This window comes from Vanessa atalanta, chromosome 23 (assembly GCF_905147765.1).
Source record: "Vanessa atalanta chromosome 23, ilVanAtal1.2, whole genome shotgun sequence".
NCBI classification, from domain to species: domain Eukaryota; kingdom Metazoa; phylum Arthropoda; class Insecta; order Lepidoptera; family Nymphalidae; genus Vanessa; species Vanessa atalanta.
Window position 1 is genome coordinate 9,224,554 of NC_061893.1, and position 23,980 is coordinate 9,248,533.

The 23,980-nt window shown below is 32.3% G+C and overlaps 1 protein-coding gene across 3 annotated transcripts in view; it reads right to left on the reverse strand.

The window, feature by feature from the left end:
- LOC125073231 (complexin) overlaps positions 1-23,980 on the reverse strand; it is a 294,844-nt gene that overhangs the window by 39,290 nt on the left and 231,574 nt on the right. The window contains exon 1 of one of the 3 annotated variants that reach the window (XM_047683976.1): positions 10,630-10,881. The exons of the other annotated variants lie outside the window; for them this stretch is intronic. Coding sequence (XP_047539932.1) covers positions 10,630-10,642 — 13 coding nt within the window. The 5' untranslated portion in view covers positions 10,643-10,881. Of the gene's footprint in view, positions 1-10,629; positions 10,882-23,980 lie in introns of those variants that run through there. 3 annotated transcript variants of the gene reach the window in all.

The window sequence follows — 23,980 nt, forward strand, 5'->3', positions numbered from 1 at the left end:
GGATTAAACCATTTTTATTTATATTACATTATGTGGGATAAAGTATTACACAATTCAGGCTGTAGCGAACGCGACATGAGATATGAATTCTCGATTTTTTTTTCATAATATTTTACTAAAGGATTTTTCGAGGAAAGCGAATTTGTTTATATTTTAAACATGTTTGTTTTCTCTCGTTTTATTTTATCACATACTGCTGTTTTACGTTAGCGTGCTCGATATTTGATTAAAACATTTTTAAAACATATCTTGTTAAAGTACCGGCGCTCTTGTATCTTCCCTACATAGTATAAAACAAAGTCGCTACCCGACGTCTGTACGCTTAGATCAATTGAACTATGCAACGTATTTTAATGGAGTTTCATCGATAAACAGAGTTATTAATAAGGAAGATTTAAATGAGTCTACATTCAACATGTATAGCCTGTAAATTTACCACTGTTGGACTAAGGCCTCTTAGGCCTTTTAGGGATAGGGTTAGGAGCATATTTCATCAAGCTGATCCAATACGGGGTTGGTTGATTCACATATAGCAGAATTTCGGTGAAATTAGACACATGCAGGTGTCCTCGCGATGTTTTCGTTTACCACCGAGCACGAGATGAATTATAAACACAAATTAAGCACATGAAAATTCAGTTGTACTTGCCTTGGTTTGAGCCCTCAACCATCGGTTAATATGTATGCATTCTAAAAGCTGGCCCATCTCGGTTTTTTTTAAATGTATGCCTATTATAGAGGAGGAAGGGCGAGAATATAAATTTTCCTATTCAAATAAATCTCTGTTAGTTGTTTCATCTTATAGACTTATTGTACTCGCGTGAAGTCGGGACGGATAGCTAGTACTCTATAGGAAGGAGAACTAACTCTACATGGAACACGTGAAAAGCTCAAGAACGTAGGTTCAAGTTTAGGCAGACACGATTCAGTTCAATCATGCTTAAGTTCTGTGTATTTCACGTAGAACCTAATTATGTCGCATTTATAACTCCGAACCTTGTACTTTATACACGGTTCGTGGATTAAGCTCCAAGCCTTCTATACAGATGCCTTCGCCATACTTAATACTGTATTTCTTTCCGTGACTTCGCTGCATGCATTTTAATATTAGAATAGATATTTTCATTACTACCCCTAGTTATAAAACGAAAAAATTTATTTAAAAAGTAATAAGAAATTCCCGTCGGTTTTACACACGAACGTAAAGACTAAAGACTTTTAAAACCAAATGACGTCTCTTTTAAACCACCTGCGATTAGTCCGACGTTCTTTTCGTGGTTTATAACGATATTTTTTTTTTAATCGAAAATTACTTTTTACTTTCGCGAATAACTGTTAGCAAAAATATAGATTACAAATATATTTCTGTCAAAGCGAGAACCTTTTCCGATATTTTTTTTATGGTTTAAATTTATGCTTCCACATGGGTCCGGATAAACTGAAATTTTCGAACCGTATAACATGTCGCGCGCACCATTTGCTAAGTTACGAATTATTTTATACCGGCCGTTTGTATTGGTTGGTAAAAACCAGGATGACTCAGTGGTTAGGACGCGTTAATCTTAACTAATGTTTGCGGGTTTAAACCGAGCACCAATGAGCTTTTGTGTGTTTAATTTTGTTCATGTAATAAATACTGCATGTGTTGGATGACATCTGCCACATGTGATCCACCAGCTCGCTATGAAGTAGCTTGGCGGTGCCCAAGCCTTCTACTCCAAACGAAGAGTACCAATTTTATTTTTCATTGCTACGAGATATATTAAAGTGTATTATTTATGCTAGGATCGCATCAGAAATGAGGTGATCCGTCAGAGAACCAAAGTCATCGACATAGCCCACCGGATTAGTAAGCTGAAGTGGCAGTGGGCCGGCCACATTTGTCGTAGAACCGATAACCGTTGGGGAAAACGTGTTCTAGAGTGGAGACCGCGTCTCGGCCAATGTAGTGTAGGACGTCCTCAGGCGCGGTGGAGTGACGATTTGCGCAAGACGGCTGGCAGGAGCTGGATGCGAGTTTCCGAAGAAAGACCACAGTGGCGTGCATTTGGAGAGGCCTATGTCCAGAAGTGGACGGGAATATGGGCTGATGATGATGATATTAAAGTGTATTATTTATGCTATTGAAAACGCATCTTTATGACTAAAGATACATTCACAATAGCATACATTTTATTCTATTATAATACCTCAGAAAGGCGAACCATGTGTTTGGTAGGCGGACGGACAAATGAGTATCTAATGGTAATCCTCAAGAATACCCATAGACATCACCGCGCTAAGATATTAACTATTATTGCGACAATGCTCTACCAAACTTCGGAGCTAAGATGTTATGACCCTTGTGCCTGTTACATTGGCTCACTCACCTTTCAAACCGGAATACATCAATACTTATATTGCGGTTCAGCGGTAGATTATATGATGTGTGGATGGTACCTATCAAGACGGTTCACCTAAAGCCCTGCCACCGAGTAATATACAATACTATTTTACACGAAGCACGGACAAATCGCGTTCACTTTATGTATTGTGTTATTGCACGCAATATACAAAGTCAGGGTACAAAAGAAATAACAAGTTAAATATAAACCATGCTGAGGCGGCCTTATCGCTTAGTGATCGCTTTCAGTCAATTTTATGAGATCAGGGAACTGATAAAATTGGGTGTAAATCCTTACAATTAATTTATATACGATATAAATCACATATATAAACATTCATATACCTATAACTATGTATATACAGTCGATAATTTACGTGTTTTTTAAAGTTGTTTGATTCTCCTTAATAAAACGACTGACCGGCATACAGAAGTTTTTTAAAATTGTACCTGTAGTAGTAACCCTTTAAATGATGAAAGAAATATAGAAATTGATATTACGCATGATAAATCATTTTAATGAGTAAAATACAATTATAACTCTCTTTAAAAATTCACCAGCTAAGAGTATGAAAGGTTTTTAGAGAAATTCACCAAAGATCTTTAATACTGAAGAAAATTCGATGGGTTTGTGAATAAGGTTTCCGGTGAGTTAACCCATCAGGAACACAGGTAGTCTCTTAATAAATGGTAGAATATAAAGAATTACATAAGATCAACAGCATATTATTTGGGTTCACCACGAATGTTACTTTAAAGTAGGATTTGTTATTAACTAGTTGCCGCCCGTGGTTTCGGTCGCGATTTACGTATAAAAATGAAGCCTATGTCTTAGACTTCATGTTTGCTTGATACCAAACTTCATTAAATTCAGTTCAATGGTTAGTTCACATAAGAACAACAGACGGACAGAGTTACTGCCACATTTATTATATTAGTATAGATTGATCAAAGCTCACGTGCTAGTTTGCGAATTTCGTTGAAATCTATAATAAAAAGGCTTTTATTTAAAATACTATTTTAAGCCGGTGCAACACTAACGATAAAATTAATGAGTAAATTGATTTACTATGTTTAAGTATTTATATTGTGTATGTTGGCAAAGTGTTTCACTGTTAAGAAACCTTTTTAACAATTATATAACAAAAAAGTAATGTGTCTACGAAGCCGTACATATTGCTTGAAGTATCGCAGCCACGCGACATGCAAAGTAGTTTATATGGTGTAAGCAATGAGACAAAATAATTTTGTTTTATAAAATCTATAGCTGTGTTAATACAGATGGATCTTTGTTTTATGAAATAGGTAGAGAAACGGGGAAATGAGCCACCTGGTGGTCACCACCGTCCATAGACATTGGCACCATAAGAAATTTTACATACAACGGGCCACCCACCTTGGGAACTTCTTGGGCTCATTCGCTCTTCAAAGCGGAACTGCTTGGCGATAAAATATACGATGATTGAATGGTGCTTACCCAGACAGCCTTGCACAAAACCCTACCACCAGATAAACGCGCTTTGATCAATAATTATTCTGAATTCTGATCTGGCTTTAAGTACTAAAGAACTTAACACGAGTGTTCACATAGTACCTTCTCTGTAACGCTGATAACATGTATGCAAAATGTAATAATTATCGGTTGAGTAGTTGAGTCGATAAAGCGTAACATACTTTCGAATTTATATTGTTATTTAGGAAAACGTAGTTTTAATTTACATAGCTTTTAAAGTATTCCATTCCGCTATTTCGTATGATTTGTACATAAAAATTCTCAGAACGCGACCCGAATATCGATTTTAGATTTTACAATAAAAACATTGATTCGCGACTCGGTCACCGTCCCCGGGAAAGAGAGTTATTCGATTAGATAACCGAGACAGACGATTCGCTTCCTATTCTGTGTAGGAATGGAATCTGGTCGTATCTTCACAAATGGAATTTAAGGTTCCTAAAAAAAACGAAAGTATTTTTTTTTATCTGTTTTGCAATGAATTTACAAGGTTCGGTTTTATTTCGTGTTTATTGATGTTTATTTTTCAAAGATCATATAAAACTAAGATAATAGAAATGTATATTTAACGCTGCTGACATTTGCAAATGAAGTTCAGTTCAGTAATCTTATATTTATTTTTGTATTAGATTCTATTAGTTATTCTATTTCTCGGAGTAGCTCGGACCGTAGGAATTTTCTGATCAGACAACGAAAAGATCACGCGAATCTGACTTCCGAATATTTAGAACTGAAACATAAAATACAAAACATCCTTCATTCCGTGCTCTTAAAAACATTTGAATCGAATTTAAATCAACCAAAAATTCGGAATGTAATACTTCCAGAGACTACTTACTACATATAAGGCTTATCTATTAATATTTTTAATATAATATGACTTTCAGGAGTCGGAGTAACATATCGAAGTTACGAAACTATTTTCAGCTAGTATTTAGTTTCAACGTCTTGATGTGTTGATGTTATGTACATACCTATCATTTTATATTTTTGTACAAATATAATAAATTCTAAATACAAAGCATATAATTTTATTTTTATAATTATTAATCACAAAAGTATTTTTAAAATTCTTAAGCATTGCACTCATTCGTAGTGCGTATAAACTTCATAGTGATAAAAATAAATACGAAATAACACTCGAAGCTTTTAATTAGATCTGAAACACTCCACTTTATTGCCGCCATATTGTTTATACTCGATTGAAATTCAATTCAATTTTACCATTTATTGTTTAGCATTAATCGCTTTAATTATTGTGCCTCGGGGCTCGTATATTAGATTATTTTGTAGAACTCAAATGAACCCAATCCAATTATATTGAAAGCGTATTTGTTTATGAAATCATTAGAAATAAATACTTTTTATATTTAAAAATTGTTTTGATGTATAAAATTATAAATCATTTTTGCTTTTATAAAATAAATTTATTTTATTTCAGTTCTGTTTTCGAGCGAATTTTTATTTATATCGTTATCCGGACGGGCAAACGTGTCTCGTAAGAATGACTGGTCACCTTCGACCACAGATATTAGCATTATAAGAAAAATGGCCGTTGTGCCTGTGTATACACTGGCTCACTTATCCTTCAAAGTACACAACATTATTAAGTACTGCCGTTTGGTTTATTAATCGGTGCTTCAGCCCTACTGCCAAGTAATTAATTTCAGTGCTATATAGTAATAATGAATGTTTGTATGTTAAGAATGGATGCTCAATGAAGTATCCGGCCCAAGAACAAGAGCTTTTCCTTATACGTTTGTTCTTTAATATATAATAAAGTTAAAAGGAAATAAATAAAATAACATTGAACAAGGCCTAGCGAGGAAGTATAAAATTAAAATCCCGTATTTATGTATCGTATAGCTCGTATATACAGCACACATGATCATTAAACTATATTGCATTTCTTTTCTATACCTCAAGCACTTGTGGAGGAGAGTGGATTAATCCATGTCCGTCTGAAAGCAAATCGCTGTACTCCTTTTAGCCATCCATCTGTCCTTCTCTAATACAATACAAGTGACAAAGAAAGGATTTATATAATGGTCACTCTCGCACTATAAACGTTAAGAAAGATTTGTGACGGTTTCTATTAAAGGATCTTTCTTAGATTTAGGTTCTTTATAATGAGATTTTTTTGTGTTTAGAGGCTTGTTCGTGTGGAGCCTTATTGCAGGGTCTACTTCTTTGATTGATATTTTTTTTCTAAATGAAGTCTATGGTCACCGTCTCGCTTTGTAGATTCGTAGAGTTATGTGGCCGTTGTATTTATTTCCTCACAGACTATCAAACGTAACGTAAAATTATTGTACTGTAAGTTATTACTAGTAGTTTCCGGTACAAATGGTTATTTATTGCTGTAATCTGATATTCAAAGTAACTACAGACACAAATTATTTTAATATACAGTTGGCAGCGTATTGGCAATGTGAGAAATGGAGAATATAACTTCCCAAAGCACATTTATTTTACTGCCTTTTTTTACCAGTAATGTGAATTAAAAAGATTGCCTATCTCTTAAGGCCACACACACATCCTGCCATTAAACATTTTTCTGTTTCTAAAACAGCCTAAGTTTGTAAATTTTGTAAACACGTGAAGCTGTTATTCCGTTACCTGGACTTTGTTCATTCTTGTGGATATTCAGACATTTTTATCTTTGCCGATTCATAAATTCAAATAATTTGTAAAAAATACATTGGGAAAGAAGGCATACAAGATTATATTAATGATAAAAAAGCGTGGAGTTAATACTTGTTGACTTCCAGACAGGATATATTACATACATATATAATTGTATTTATCTAACGTGACTGCATTTTTAAATGTTGAAAGTAACTACTGAGTTTCTTGCCGGTTTTTTTCGGAAGAATCTACATTCCGAACCGGTGGTAGCTTCACTTATTATAGCTTGTTAAATGACAATTCAAAAGTGCTTGTAAAAGCCTACTTGAATAAAGTCTATTTTGATTTTGATTTTATCAAGTCCCATCAAACTATGCGAGTGATTGAATAGGGAGTACAGCGTTATATATTCCTCGTAGTTGGGTCGTCTCTCTTGGCCATTTTGGCTCGAATCGAAAAGAAAAATATTTATTTGTCACGATGTGAAACTCAAAACCGAGTACGAGCAAGAACTAGAACAAGTTATTCCAGACAATCGTATCCAACATTTTTCTATCTTTATTTAAAGAAGCGTTGTTCGTGAGAAAAAATTAAATTACCCTATATCTAGCTTCTATATCGCTTGTAAACCTACATATCTAGAATCTGGCTTGATGCCAGTGTCTAAATTATTAACTACCGTCACAAGCGCAGTTTTGGCTGACTAGCGTATTTATTGTTGAGAAACCGGGCCGCATGCGTCAGAGGTCACAGCTTCGATTCTTGCTCTTGATATTTTACCATTACATCAAGTCCTTATAACCGAGGAGCACACATAAGTAACAGTTGAATCCCACTGTTGGGCTCTGACCTCCTTTTCTCTTGACAATGTATTAGAGTTTATTCCATGTGGCTGCTCTAATCCTGATTGGTGGATAATCTAATTAAAGTAATATGATATTTGACTTGCTCATGTCCTGAGAATTGTTTCAGGGAAATCATTTGAATAATAAATAACACGCCTCCTGTATCCTATTCCACGGTACGATTGCTTTATTTGTCAAATATCATTAAACCCCGTATAATTGTTCGAGCGTGAGTAGTAAGTAATTACACGAACTTTGGCTTTTAAAACATTTACGTAATATTAGACTACAGACGGACAATCGAGACATTGTTCGTTACTATTGTGATTTTTCTATATATGTTGGAGTTTTTAAGTGAGGTGGTAGGTGCAAGGCAAATGTTTATTAACCGACTTGATATTCTAAGGATTTTATCTCTATTTGGAAAACTGTTATTTTTTGTTTCAGAGAATATATTTTTGAGAATACATTTCATTTTGAAGTTATTATATTTATCTCAGAGTATGATTTAAAGTCGGTTTTTTAATCGAAACATATATATTATTCCCTTCAGGAGAAGGCTTGGAGCTTATGACACAACGCTGCTCTAATGCGGATTGATGGATACACGTGGTAGAATTAAGTACATGAAATTTCATCGTTGCTTCGGTCAACATTCACGTGGCCACTAAGCAATCGCGGCCTACAACATACTATTCATAAAATAAAGTCTTAAATAACTTCACTCGAGCTGACATTTGACAAAAAGCCGAAATCTTAAGCAAAGACCGAGACAGCATTGTTGTGCCACTTAAAATTGTGACAGAAAGAAACACAGAAATATTCCATATAAAGAATGAATACAATAATACAAACTATTGTTGTAGTTTAATTCGCGTATGCTGTGAAGCACTTCTTGTGAAGTGAATTCGTAGTTAGTAATAAGTAATTTATTTTATACAAGGACGATAATTTTTTCTTGAGTAGATCGAGTAAAACTGCAAAGCTTATGATATTTTAAAACCTTCCCCAAAACGCTCTACAATTTGTAATATAAGTTTTATACATAACGGTTTAGTCGGTTCTTCAGTAAGGCTTTACTGAATCGTAACTTCTCATTTACTAATAAAGATGAAGATCTAAATAAAAGTAATACTTTAATAAATGAATTTACTTTTTAGTAATTAAATAAATGTATTTGGTGGTAGGATTTTATGTCTAGGGGTGCCATCTTATCAATATTGTATCACCAAACAGCAATGCTTACTCTGTGTTAATCTGATCCGGTTCGAATGGTTAGTGAGCCAGTGTAATGATAAGCATAACGGATGTAATATCTTAGTTCCCACGGTTGGCGACGAGTTGACGAAGTAATACTGAATATGTGCTACCAATCTCAATAAATATCGGACAACATCACATACATTACTCTGATCCCAATGTAAGTAGCTAAAGCACTTGTGTTTTGGAAAATCAGAAGTAACGACGGTACCACAAACACCCAGACCCAAGACAACATAGAAAACTAATGAACTTTTTCTACATCGACTCGGCCGGGAATCGAACCCGAGACCTCGGAGTGGCGTACCCATGAAAACCGGTGTACACACTACTCGACCACGGAGGTCGTCGTCTCAATATCTATATACGTATATCTATGGTCTCTATTCACGTCTTTTACGTATTTTACGTCTGCCTTCTTAAAAAAATATCTTCTATACTTTTTTTTCGTATTAAACAGACCAAAGTTCCCAAAGCCTACACAAAATATCGTAATAATTATATATGCATAACGCAGTATAGTAAACATAAAAGAAATTGTTACATAAAATTATAATTTTAGAAATGCAAACATTTGTTTTATTTTATTCGAATATATTAAAAGTAATTCCGGCTGGCGTCAAGCAATTATAATTCTTACTTACACAAAATAAAGGTCACAATCCCTTACATGTAATAATGTAACGATTCCAAGGCTCGCTAACCCTTCTGGCAGAGTGCCAAATAGGCTATGCAGGTTACAGCGAACGAGTTCAGGCTACAAGTTAAATGGACCATAGTTCATTATTTAACCAGCTATTACGTGGGATTAATGTGACTGAAACATTTCATTGTTACGAAAAGAATATATTATTTGTGACAAAAAATATATTACAGATGAAATGTCAATGAAATATTATCGATTCCATTTTTAAAAATGTTACGAAATCGTGAAGTCGTTTGCTCTAACTGCCAACTTTCGATGTGTCTAAAGTGATAGAAACTCCTTGTTGGTAATTATTTACTCTAAGCTGCGTCGTCTTTTCGTGGATATAAAATTAATTCTCACAGAATGATATACATCAACGTTTAACTAAACAACCGCGAAGCAAAATTTATAAAGGAGACCGTTAATGTATATCGTTTATTAAATTAAATCAAATAGGTTTTTTTATTAGTAATATTATTCGTTATCAGATATAACTTTGGGTATATCGATAAAACCATCGGCGATGTACGAATCTATACAGTCTTAATGTAAGATTGCTCCTGCTCTGATACTTTAGTTCTTGTAACTTCTGTCGCACGGTTCATAATATTTGCAAGACATTTAAAAATAGAAATGTAGCAGAAACTATAACCAATGGGATGGACGAGCTTCTGTATGGAGAGTTTTGTTGAGTCTTCAGGATAGTTTGAGTAAGGAAATATAAAATATTCTGGTAGCCGGTTGGGAAATAAGATCTGGCTTAGTGGTGTGAGAGGTGGCTTAGGGCTATTGAGGACGAATATGAAGTTTAATTAATTTAAATATAAGACCAAGACCTTAATGTGTTGCTAAGAATATTAATTATTATTCATGACTTTAAATAGGACAATAGCCTAAAATCAAATTAAGTTGAAACCATGGTTTATTAAAACGACAGCTCAAATTAACTTTATATTCTATGGAAGGAATAATTGTTTTTTAAGCCGATTATTAAAGAAAAATAATATCACAATATAAATGCAGATATTACGCATTAAACTGATTTACAAAACATCGGCGGAAAATGAACGTATTAATACAACTTGAAACACATAATGTAATTTATAATGAAAATGTATGGAAAACCGCAGTGTAATTTTAATATCGAATTGGTTCATATAATGTTTAATTTCCTAAATTGAATGTGAAAATTTCGTGTCGAAATTAAATTCGCACTATTGCGTACAACACGGCTCAGAATGACGCAGTGTTCGAATTAAAAATTACCGTAAATATTCTTAAAGGAAATACTCAAGATAAAATTTTCACTTACCTATGAAGTTCATCTTGAAGTTTTCACTTTCTTCAATAAATTGACTACAACCCTAATCCTATCAGATCGCCATAACAAAGCTTCTATATAAAAATATCTTTTTTTTTTGTTTCTGAATTTTTGAGCACCAATTTTTTATTTCTATAGAGAATACATGATACGTATCGTTAACTAGTACTAGGAGAGCAGAAAGAAGTAGGAGTAAACGAGAAATTACATTGTGAACACGAGACGACCTTCCGTCGCGGATGGCGGTAGGCCAATGCTTCTGATACCCTTATGCGTCCCTATTTATGCCATGCAGTGCGGGGCGCACGCTCACAGACGCAAGCGTACTTACACCCCTCACTCACACTCGCCCGCTTAAGTGGGTGCAAAGGGAAATGGAGGAGCTATTGTCAATCTGTAATGGGGAAGGAAAAGTTGGTTCCCGTCAATTTGTGTCTATAATGATTGTAATTGTCGATATCGCTTTGTACGAGAAATATTCTTGATGCAAAATCTCTCGGGCGTTTATGAAATCCTGGTACTTTATCTATGTTTTATCTCGCATAATGAAAAAGGTAATTTCAGGAGATAAAAAAGATCCTTTTTAAAACCATTCGATCGCCAATACAATGATTCTGATAAATAAAAGAGTAAGTAAGTAAGAAAAATTGGCTGTATATTTCATTCCCCCTTAACGCACACATAGGCGTTGGTCGACCGTTTTGCGCATGTTGACGTAAGAACAAAGGGGTCGCCGACAGGGAGGCGTGGCCTGGTGCGTGTGTGAGTGTGTTAAATCTTTTATAGGTCGATGCATTAAGTAATTTACTATTATACCTTGCATTTGACAGAAACATACGCGTATTGTTGGTTCAAATTAACTTCGTTAAAAACTAGCTCCAGGTTTTCTTTTGAAAAAATAAAACAATTACAGTTATTTAATAAATAAATCCGATATTTTTCTTTTTTCCTATAGTATTTAAGATGAACTATATCTGGATTACTATTATAAACCTATCAAGTTAAAATGGTTACAATACAAATCAAAAGCTGCGTTATTTAAGAGAAATGTTTTTAAAAACTTGCGTCTGATTTTCTTGCAATTGCATACACCAAAACTTAACTATTTAGAACTAGTCCACTAAATCATTTATTAATAGATAATATATTATTTACAATTACGGAATGCTTTATGATATTCAGCCAAATAAAAACCAATGCCTATAGCTTTCAAACAGATACTTGTACTGTATTATTTTAAATATAAATTGCGAATATTACATATAGGAATAATTTTGTTATAGACATTATTTTAGTCAAATTACATAAATAATACGACTCTATGCTTTGAAACGTTTCAAAGAAATCGTTCTGAAATGGTTTCAAAGGCTGACCACGTCTGTCGGGACTTAAAGAAGGAATGTTGCAATTTTAAAAAACCAGCAGCAAAGATATTTAATACAAATATATTTGTGATATTTTACTGTCCGCATGTTTTACCTTCTTGAAAAGGCAGGCGGCCTCACCCCATCAGTAGAACGTTTCATCTTTATTTCCTTATATGTCAACTAGCCCGATATAAGTTATTTTTTATGATTTATGTAACAGTGTAACTACAGACACGAGGCCCATATCATAATTCTCAAGGCTGGTGGCGCATTGGCAATGTTAGGGATGGTTAATATTTCTGACGGTGCCAAAGTCAATTTGCCAGTTTGCCAACCTATTATCAATAAAAAGGCTGAGAAGTAGTTCTCTTTTGTGTTTAAGAAATAAATTTAGATTTGACTTTGACTTCACTACGGATAGATAGCTGGAATATCTCTGAATTGCTTCTAAGTCACGATTCGTACGGCGTTTTTCTTTATTGCTGAGAATAACACGAATTGTAAAAAAGTAACTCGAAAATTTCGCTTAACTTGATCGAATTTTATGCAGGTTTTATGTGTTTTAAGGTTTTATACATTTAAAAAGTCTAGAATCTAGAATTCCAACCCGGGGATCTATAAATCAAATCAAATCCAATGTATTTTATTTAAGTTAACTTAACAATTAAGTATTTTTGAATCGTCAATATTTCGACTCTATCACCGTTTCGGAAAGCAGCCTCCAGCGAGAAAAAACAGAAAGAAATTCGCATAGTTGCTTTTTTGCCGGAACCCGAGCCTAAATCCAGGAATTTTTAGTTAAATAAAGTTAATATTTCTCAACAATTAACATAACTTTACTGCAGATATACATGACTAACAATTTTTTTAATATTTTTTGTAACATAACTCTACAAAATTAATCCAAAAATTTCATTAGCTTTGGATCGTATGTACGTGTACAAAACTATAAGTACACTGCCTTATATAAATGATATATAATATTAACATAAAGAGCCAATTGTTAAAATAATGACATGAATATGTATTAAGAACGAGATAACACTAAAAGAATTCATTTATTAAAGAGTTATCTCTCTTCCGTGTTATGAACTTGCGGTATTTTAATATAATATTCAAATTAACCAAACACAGCTCTAGATAGTTGAGTTGCGTGAGGAATCCTAATATTAGAGATCAGTAAAAGAGCCAAGCGGGAGTCGGAAGTCTGTCTGTGTATGACCATCTCAGGATATTAAAATCTATACCAATACGGAAATTTTATTTAGCCGTCTTGCATGTATATCTATTTATAAAAGATAAACGAGAATACTATTAAAAAATATGAAAAATATTAGAAAATGATTTCTAATATTCTCTTTTATATCCATTTAAGTAATAAATAAGAATGATTGCTATTAATTTTAGATATTATTTGAATTTATATTGTAACGAGTATAATTATTACGCTAAAGCTTTTATGTAAATACTTGGAAATAATACATATATGTACACGTAACGTATTCGTTAGACGTTCGATTCATCTCGGTAGAATCTGGATTCCAGACCACTGATTGCTTTACGTATAATTTTTATTAAACTGTAATATTACTATTCAAAAGTGTTTGTAAAGGGAGATGTATTAGGTATTTTTGGTTTGGAACAATCTTGATTAAGCAACTGTCAGATTTGGCATTTATAAAAATAAAGGTAATAGTTCCCGGGGGTATTCGAGAATCTCTTTATACAAGTCGAGACTTCAACTTATAATAATAACAACGATATTTTTCAAAGATTAACAGCTAAAACCTTTTTGGTCCATTTTCCTTTTTAACAAATATATCTGCCTCTTTCGTAACTATTACTTTTTCTGCTACTATCTCACTTGGTTTTTATGTTGAATAAAGGCTTTTAGTGGTATAAGGAGAGCTTACGTGAGTGTAATATTAAGGATAAACCGGTTTTGGTGCAGATTCTTATTCGTTTTTTCTCATATCTTCTATTGTTTTTATGTATGTTATTATTTATTTAAATTTATATCTTACAATAAATTGGATATAAAATGTCTTCAAATAAAGAAACAAATAAAAAAGCTCAATGAAGCGCTTTCGATGCTTCGAAATATTAAATTAACTGTGAATTAAATAAAAATCTCAGTGAGATTTTTTTAAATAAAATATAAATATTTATTATTTATTTTATGGTAATTATTGCATAGTAACGTTATTCTATCCTTTTTATATAACTGGTCTTTTACTATTTTTATAACTTTACAAATATTCTTATATTACAAATCCATCGCCAATCTACATTATTGCTAAATTACCTTTAAGTCAGTCAATGTATCAAGTTTACCTGAAATAATAAAACGATATAAATATAAAGTATGACACACAAAAACAAAATAAAGTTTCAATCGTCTACGAGGTACGGTATCGTAGATGTACTTCTACGAACCGTAGAGCTTCTACGTTAAATAAGCTACGCTTGCTACATAAGAAAATATTTGTTTTAGTTAATAGACAAATTAATTTATATTAATAAATAATTATAAAATTACGTATTGTGTATGTATTTCATCATTAGATTATTTAAAAAAAAATCATTAATGACTTTTAGAAACATTTTTATTACAACGATTTTTTTTTTTATTTAAATTAAAAATGTTATCAAATATAATTTTATTGTAAATGAAAGGCTTGGAATTAAAATTATAATCATCACATAAGTTTTTACTTTTATATGTATACCTGATTCTGTAAAAAATATTATGAAAGCAATATATGCCATTTTAGTCTATTATGAAATTTTCCACGCGTACCAATAAATAATAGAAAAACTGTTTATAACCAAGCACTTGAAATATGTTTTATATATCAGGATAATATAAACCTGAATAATTTTGGTTGGTATTACTAAAATCAAATTACTCATGCTTACAGATGCTCCCATAGAATTAATTTAAAGTGTTAACTTTTCTATCTTTTAAAGTCAAACGTTACCTTCATACATATGTCTGGTCCAATGTAAGATGGCATGCACATAAAACTGGCGTGATAGCGGCACTCGCCGCTTATTTCATTTACAATTCATTTGATGTACTTAGCGAGGGGCCTGAGATGGACCAGGGTTGGAACGCATAGAGATTTATCTTTATATTGTCTAAAAGGTCAATACATTTAATTTTAGTACTAATGAGGATTATTTGCCTTGATATTCTTCTCAAATACTTGAAAATAAAAATAAAAGTTTCGCTGTATTATTTTTATATGAATCTAATCGTCTTAAAGCCGGCCGACTAACTATATATTTGATTGAGAGTATTTGTTACATAATATATAATTATAAGTAAAGAAGAAAACGATTGTCCGGCGTTTATAATTTTAAAGTTACACTAAAACCTCTTTTGTATATTTTATTGAATTACAATACTCGCCATTGTCAATACATAAATTTGAAAACCTGAAAAACTATTATATTGTTTCTCGAACCGACAACCCTACCCGTTTAGGTGTTAGGTTACGGAGCAAGTGGTTTCGGTATACGCTTTCTTATACCCTCTCTCCTACTCTACCGTGATAAGTGTTAATGGTTTGTTTGGGTTTGTAATTAGGAAAACGTCGGAATTTTTCGTGATTTTCTTCACAGCACGGGCTTAGAACGCTTTGTGTTATTGTGCGTGAATTACTGTTTATTTGAATATGTTCATTAAAAAGTTTGGAACAAAATGAATACGAGTTCGCTTTAGTTTATAATGTTTTTGTTTTAAAATATTTGATGACTAATTTCTGAATGGGGATTCACCTGCTTTTGTGGGGTGGGAGGTGTAAGGTAATTTTTCCGCGTAAAAAAAAACAGTGTTCTATTCCAGACTATAATATATCTTTTTGTAAAATTTCATTCAGATCCATTCACTCGTTCCACTGAATTTGAATGAAGTCTTAAAAATAATCTTAAGTTTAATACGTATATTACACAGTTAACCTACTCTGATACGAAATTCTGCTTATTCTTGTACTTCACGATTAAACTCTAACAAACTTTGTCGTTTGACTATTCTGTGAATATATTATTTTATTTTATTTAAAAAAGATTTTATTTTAAATTCTCGCAGACACCTTTTAACTATCTTAATGCAAAAACTCCGTAAACATAGAATGTCGCCACCAGGTCTAAGCAAATAAATGCATTTTCCCCCCTAATAGAATTGCACTCGCAAATATTGAGCTAAAAGGCGAACCATCTTGATATCGAATTAGCGTACATTCAATACAGTCAATCCCTGAGTCAATTGCACTATCACTTCGAGTGGCTATTTTCTAGGGTCACTTTGAGCCAGTGCAAGTGACAGCCAGACGCGGTTTTAATTTCCGCGCCAGTGAAGTGCTATACGAGTCGGATTAAGCGTTTCGTGCACTATTTTAATTCAAGTAACTGACGGAATAAGAGTTAATATTATAAACCATTGTGCCTTTTTGCAAAGAATGTTTTGTTATCTATAAATATACTTATTTAATCGTGTTTTTTTTAAATACCTTTTTTCAAAAATTTTTGCCTTTTACACGTTTATGTTCTTGTAAGCTCGCTTCGAGAAATGTCCGTGAAGGTGAAATTTGCAATTGTTTCTTAATCGACTTTCTAATGAGTTAGTTGACTGATACTTTGTATGTATATATCTCAGACGGACTGATACTTTGATGATAATAGTAATATAGAGATGATAAAGATAAAATCTTTATTATCATAAAAGACATATCAATAAATGATGATTTTGTATTGTTTCTCCTTTTTCGAAATATTGTGTGATAAATCAAATTTGTATTTAATTGCTTGGAAATTCGCAAAGATTTCTTGCAATAAAATCATTTAATATTAAATCCGTAAGTCAACCGCACTATCTCGAGTGACCCTTTTTATCGTCACTTCACCAGTGTAAGTGACAGACGAAGGCGACTTCCGGTAACCATGTTTAATCGTGTAATTGTTTGTGTCACAATAACTTGTGTTTAGATTGAATTAAACGACCAGTAAATCTCCACATAAATATTAAACTATTTCCTATTAATTATAACCTATTTAAGTGTTATAAAATATATTAAAATAGCATGGTACAACAATCTTTTATTATTTATAAACTCTAATGTCTATTAGAGTTAAATTAAAATAATTACCTTAATTTGATAATGCCATATCTATCTTTGTAATATATAACATTACAAATGAAATTTTTATTTATTATTAGACAAGGTTAGTGAAATGTAAGGTATTTATAAAATAAATAAAGATTATAACGTATCAAGTATTTAAAAAAATAAGATTTATTTATCATGTTTGAATTGTTTCAAAAATACTTAATCCAATAGAGAGGATGTCTCAAAGCTAAATTCGCTGCTAACTTGGTACAAGCGACGTTCGATCCAAGAAAACTTTCGCTAATTCATTGATAGACCGCGCTGAAAGCGTTCTCTGGTTTATTTATTAAACGAATTTGGATCAGAAACTCACGCCCATTTAATTATACGATTGAATGAAATATATCACACACTATGTATTTACTATTCAACGTATATTATCTGCAATGGACTGAATTGGATGTTTAAAGGAAGTTCTTACGGTTGCTTTTTTTTAATTAATTTGTAAATTCGGTTTGACATGACTGTGATTTTGTTTGATATATTTTTGGTGACCAATAAAATAACCACAGGTGTAAGGGCTTTCTTTTGATATATGTTTTATTCTATTATGTTTAAAGGTTTACGCATATAATTAATTAATTATTTAATATTGGACAACATCACATACATTACTCTGATCCCAATGTAAGTAGCTAAAGCACTTGTGTTATGGAAAATCAGAAGTAACGACGGTACCACATACACCCAGACCCAAGACAACATAGAAAACTAATGAACTTTTTCTACATTGACTCGGCCGGCAATCGAACCCGGGACCTCGGAGTGGCGTACCCATCAAAATCGGTGTACACACTACTCGACCACTGAGGTCGTCAAAAATACAAATATAATTGAAATTAACGTTTGTAAAGATTTGTAACTATATTGCTTTGATTGGGATTTTCGTAATTATTTTTACATTGAAAATCAGTTCTTGACGATGATATTTGTTTCTATAAGAAGTTGCAGAGCATCAACCGACTCTTAAATATATATTTTTTTATAATAATGATTTTTTTTATCTCAAAATGAACAAATTTTACTTTCTCTTCCGTGAAAAAATATTGTTGTTTCTTTGAATTCCCTAAAAATCCGTATTAAAAAAACTTTCGAGTGCAGTCGTTTAACAAATAAGAATTCACACGAAGTATCGCATTCATTAACTTTGCCACGATGACTAACTTAACGCTTTTTTATTGTTTGGACTAATGATGTTGATAACTTTTGTTATAACACAGAACTATACTGTTGGCTTCGACTTGACATTTTTCAAATCTATCTTTTTCGTTCACGAAATATCCCGAAGAATTCTTCTGAACAGTTATATAATTTCCGCCCTATCCGACTCCGAGGATACGATAAATTTACTGTATTATAGTTACCAAATATCCGCTATTTCGTCTGCTTCGCGGGTTTATGGTATTTCAATTATCTCACTGAATTCGCTTTCTCTGTCAGTAAAAGCGTTTAGGATCTAACCTATTTATAATATTATTGTAATGTCAGTCAAAATAATATTTCTGATACGATGGCTGACCTAACTAGTCGCTGACATTTCAGTAATGCTTCTGATAAATACAGATAAACTCTTTTTTTCTCATGATTAAAATCCAATTCAAATTTACTTGGTGGTAGTGCTTCTTGCAAGCCTCTCTGGACATTCAGATATTTTCACTTTTCAGAGATTCTACATTTTACCGTAAAATAAATATGCTTAGTGCTGATTTGTTCCGGTTTGAAAGATCGGTGAGCCAGTGGACTGGCAAAAGAAATATAATGTCATAGTTTTGGGAACTATTGCTTTACTTTTTTTTAGGTTGGTTGCAATGGGTAATAATTCTTACATCAGGTAGCCCATGACACCAGCTAAATCCGTCCAATGGGTTAAAAGAGTTCAGACACAATAAGAAGCCATCGAAAAAGTTCGAGTCACAGAATTCCATCTTTGTCAACTTCTGTGCTGTTACTTAAAATATTTATGTATACATATATTATTAGTTCAATTCAGAACTTGAATCTAGGTCTTCGGATTCTGTAGCCTTATAAGCTAACGACTAGGCACAGATTTTGATGAAATTCACGTTTAGAAAACGATGATAGCGTGTAATAAGATGATATAATGGGCTAGTTGTAGACAATATTACATAGAAACGTTTTTCTTTATTCACTGGAACAATCATTGTATCAGAGACTAAATTCCTTCTCGCTGACCTTATTCGAACAACCTTAACATACATAAATATGCATGACGCTTCTTTACGTCCGAGGAAACTAAAACGGAGCGAATTTAAACAAAAGCAATATTTCAAATGCAACTTCAATCACCATAATCAATCACTAACCTAAATCACGGCCTCCGTATCCGCATAAATCTAGTTTGACGGCAACAAACATGAGGTATCAGTCAGGTGGAAGACCCGACACGTGTAAATGTTCAGGTCTAACGTAGCGTACAAAATATTTATGAACGCTTTCTATTTAGAACGATTTGAAAGAACTTTTGTTGACTCGAGTGTTTAGGCTCTTCCGAGCATTTTTGAACAGTCATATTAATAGATCATATTAGATTTAAAGCCGGCAATTTTATATTATTATTTTTTTATTATTCATAATTAATTACCTTTTGTTTTTAATTATTAATTATTCATATCCTTAATTACTATTTCGTTTTAAGAGTTGAGTGAATTTGTTGAATTAAGTGTGCTTATATAATATATATGGTTTTTATTTTATTTATCTAGAAAAAAGATACGATGCGATAAATAAAAAAAAATTAGATCATATATTTTAATCACGGTGTTGAGTGAACTATGTGTCAAAAACATTACATATGGAAACATTCCAATTGATGAAACGTATAAAAAAATCAAAGCATTCTTTATTCAAGTAGGCTCATAAATGTTGCCGTCATGCCGATGTCGTCATGTCACAGTGTTGAATTAATTGTAAAGTTAGTTGTAATTACATAGTATATCAGCAAAAGCTCCCAAAGAATAATCACAAATATTTTTTTCTCTTTTAAATGAATACCTAAACCGGTCTAGCATCATTAACCCATACCCACACACACATACAAAGTAAGACGCATGCGTCACCTCATGATATCAAATATGAATTAAGTAAAATTAATTGTTTTCGGTTTAACAAATGTTATACGAGTCATGTTCTTAACATTTCAAGCGTCGTTAGTACTGAGATGTTCCACATACTAATTAAGCTTTCGCACACATCTCTGGAACCCATACTTATGATTCAAAGGGTATAGTAGCCCTCAATGATTTTAATTATCCTTTAGTCGTTTCATAATCTGCTGTCCGTATGTCTGTGTAGTTTTTAACATAAAGAAAGACAGAGAAAGTATTTATGTATTGTAATTATAATCTTTAAATAATAATATAAATGCAATACGCTTCCATATTATTAATAATTATGAGTTTATGTCAGGGGTACTGGTTATATGTATGCATGTATACTCATTGTCAAGGGTACGGAATATGACTCAGGGTAAGATTTCCTCAGACGCTGGCGCAAGCCCGGACAGAAACTAGTATTCTTATAAGTCTTTTTGAAGTTGGACTTTGAAATATTGGGTACCTCGTAGTCGTACAAAACTGAGTCATATTTATTTTTATTTTTAAAAATGCGTACGGGGTGAGGCTTTCTTCAAGTCCATCTGGATAGATCGCTAACTAGTAATACTAAGTATTGCCAACCAGTGTCTAATAAGAACCACTAGTGAATTTAAATTCTAAGTTACCAAGGTTGGAGGTGCATTATTTATAAAAAAAAACAACATATATTTTATTCGAGAAGACTTTTACAAGCACTTTTGAATCGTCATTTAACAAACTATATTAAGTGAAGTCACCGGTTTGGAATGCAGATTCTACCGTGATGAACCGGCAAGTAACTCAGCAGTTACTCAGTAATTACTTAGTTAAATATAATTATATATGTATGTAATATATCCTGACTGGAAATCAACAAGTATAATATAAAGATTTAAATACAGCTATATCGAAATTACAAACTGATTTTACCTTGATAACCAAATGGTCTCATGACGTAGGTCTCGTACTTAATGCATCAAAAACTAAACTTATGTACATTAGTTCCAGTCGAAATAGAAGCACAATTATACCAAAATTAATTGTTCATAATCATTTATGTTTACATTCGAACACAAAATCGTGTACATGTGACGAAGTTGAGATAGTTAATAACCATAAATATTTAGGTCTCATTATAGACGACCACTTTAATTGGGCAGAGCATATAGATAAAGTTTGTATAAAATTAAGATCAATTTTGGCAAAATTTTCTATTATTAAAAACAAAATTCCATATTTAACTCGCCTATTACTATTAAACGCCCTAGCTGAATCTATCATATCGTATGGACTTAGCAGTTACGGAAGAACATCAAAAACACAATTAAATAAAATTTACGAACTCCAAATACGATTACTCAAATCCGTAGTGCCAGATAAAGTTAAAAATTTATGTAAGGGTAATTATCATAACCTGTTCTCTCAATGTAAAATCATACCAATACATGACAAAGTTAAATACACACTCCTATTAGAAAACTTTTTTAATCTGGATTTACAAAAAAGGATTAAGCATGCATTAGTAACCCGCAGTGTGTCGAACGAACGACTTGTCGTACCCCGTACTAACAATTTATACGGTAGGCGAACCCTAGAATATCTTGTTCCAACAATATTGAACAATCTTACTAATGATTTTAAACACGAAATAAGTACAAAAAATATAAAGGAGAAACTTAAAGAATATTTTTTAAATATTAATAATAATACTTAATATACTAATAAAATAAAATAAAATAACATCTCATAAAGTGAAACGGATCATCCTGTATGTGCACTATGCACTATTTACAAGTTATTTCTTTCAAATACATTATCGCAAAACCGAGCCGACCGGCCAAGTAGTGCATCGTAAGTAACTATTGTATTAATAACATAATTTAAAAATCTTTTAACGTATACCCTCACATATGAGTATAATTAAACAAACATCAGTTACTCAAAATCTTATGTAGTTTATATGTAGTGTACAGGTAATATATTTATGTACTAAAAGTTCCGAGTGCTCTCGATGAATGCCGGTGTACGGATAAACCCGACAGGGATTTTGTAACACCGTAAAAGGAATTTGTAATGTATTATATAAATAAATAATAAATAAATAAATAAAAAAAATAAATAAATATAAATATAAGGTATGTTATTTTTTTTTACAGCGCTGATTTATAGAGGCCATGGTGGTTACCAATTACCGATGATGGGCGATGAGGTCACATTTGACAATCATCTTATATCAATTAAAAAATAAGTTTTAACAGATGCTTAGGCCTTATTCTAATTTACGTACTGCTTTTAAGTAGTGAGTTGAGGCTTATGTGTCATTTTAAAATATTCAGTTTTATATCAAATCCGTGGTGTGTGGGTAGCCGGTCTACTATATGTATAATTAGAAGCTGACTGAACATCATCACCGAGCTTAAACCGCTGAGTCGAGCAACTTGAAAGTACAAAGACTGCTCGTATGGCGTAGACGAGCATTAATTAAAGATTATTTAAATTTCCACCAATATGATTACTCGTTAATAATGGTTAGTTTCTTGTCGGTTCTTTATGGTAGAATTTACATTACGAACCGTCGGTTATATTAACTTGTGAAATATAAAAATATTAGTTTTAAATTATACGTAATATATAAATAAATAGTTAGTTATTTCTTACCAATAACACGATGTAAATAATAAAATAAATTATAATTATCGTCACGATAGCGATATATCGTAATTTTAAAAAGATAACTCAAGATAATATCGCAGTCAAAATCTCGCCCGATACTAACTATGACGTGTATTTTTAAACGCAAGTTCGCAGATAAACGCTAACGATATAATTATTTATTAATAAATACGATATAATTATTAATAAATAATTATATCGTTAGCTTAAAAGAAGTTTATATTTCTCACAGTGCCGGTGTCTATGGCCGATAATGATACTTATCATCCGGCGAGCCATTACATTTTTTGCTGTAAAAATGCATTACGCATATCCTGGTATATGTGGTATGAGGTACTCACGAGCGCTATCTGCACCAAAACAGCCACTGAAAACCAGCGGTATCCACTGTCTTTTTGAAGAGCGTCGATATGCGACCAAATACATAGAGGTTCTACGTTTTTAAAATATAAAAAAGTAAATATGTCAACAAGAACATATTTTTGATTGTACAATATATATTGTTTAATCTCCTGAAATTATAACATATAAGTACATATAATTGTATGATGTATTGTACATACTTTCCCTGACCGTACTTGTAATTAATGAGGCGAGCCGTCACTCCGTTGATTGAGTGAGCGGGAAACGTTGAATCACTGGGTTGTGTATGAAATAATACACTGATTAAGATCCGAAGCTCTTGCAAGGAGCTATCTATGTGTGCGTGTTGAAGGGTTGCTGATAATGAGATTTCATTGTTTAGTAAAACTACAATAACGCGATTACAGGCGCAAAGCATCGATGCTAACAACAATACTATCAAAAATTTTAGATAATAATTATCTTGGTGTTGATATACGATTCTGCCCAAGAAATATATAACAATATTTTCAGTTAATGTTGTCTTAGATTTTCGCGATTATTACACATTGAAATAAAACTAGTTTTTTAACGGATTTAATCGCGTATATTAATTATTTTAACATCCGAAACGTCTGGATGGCATGGAAGCGATATATTCGATCCCAGAGTATCGTTTTGTGTCAGGATTGTGTGT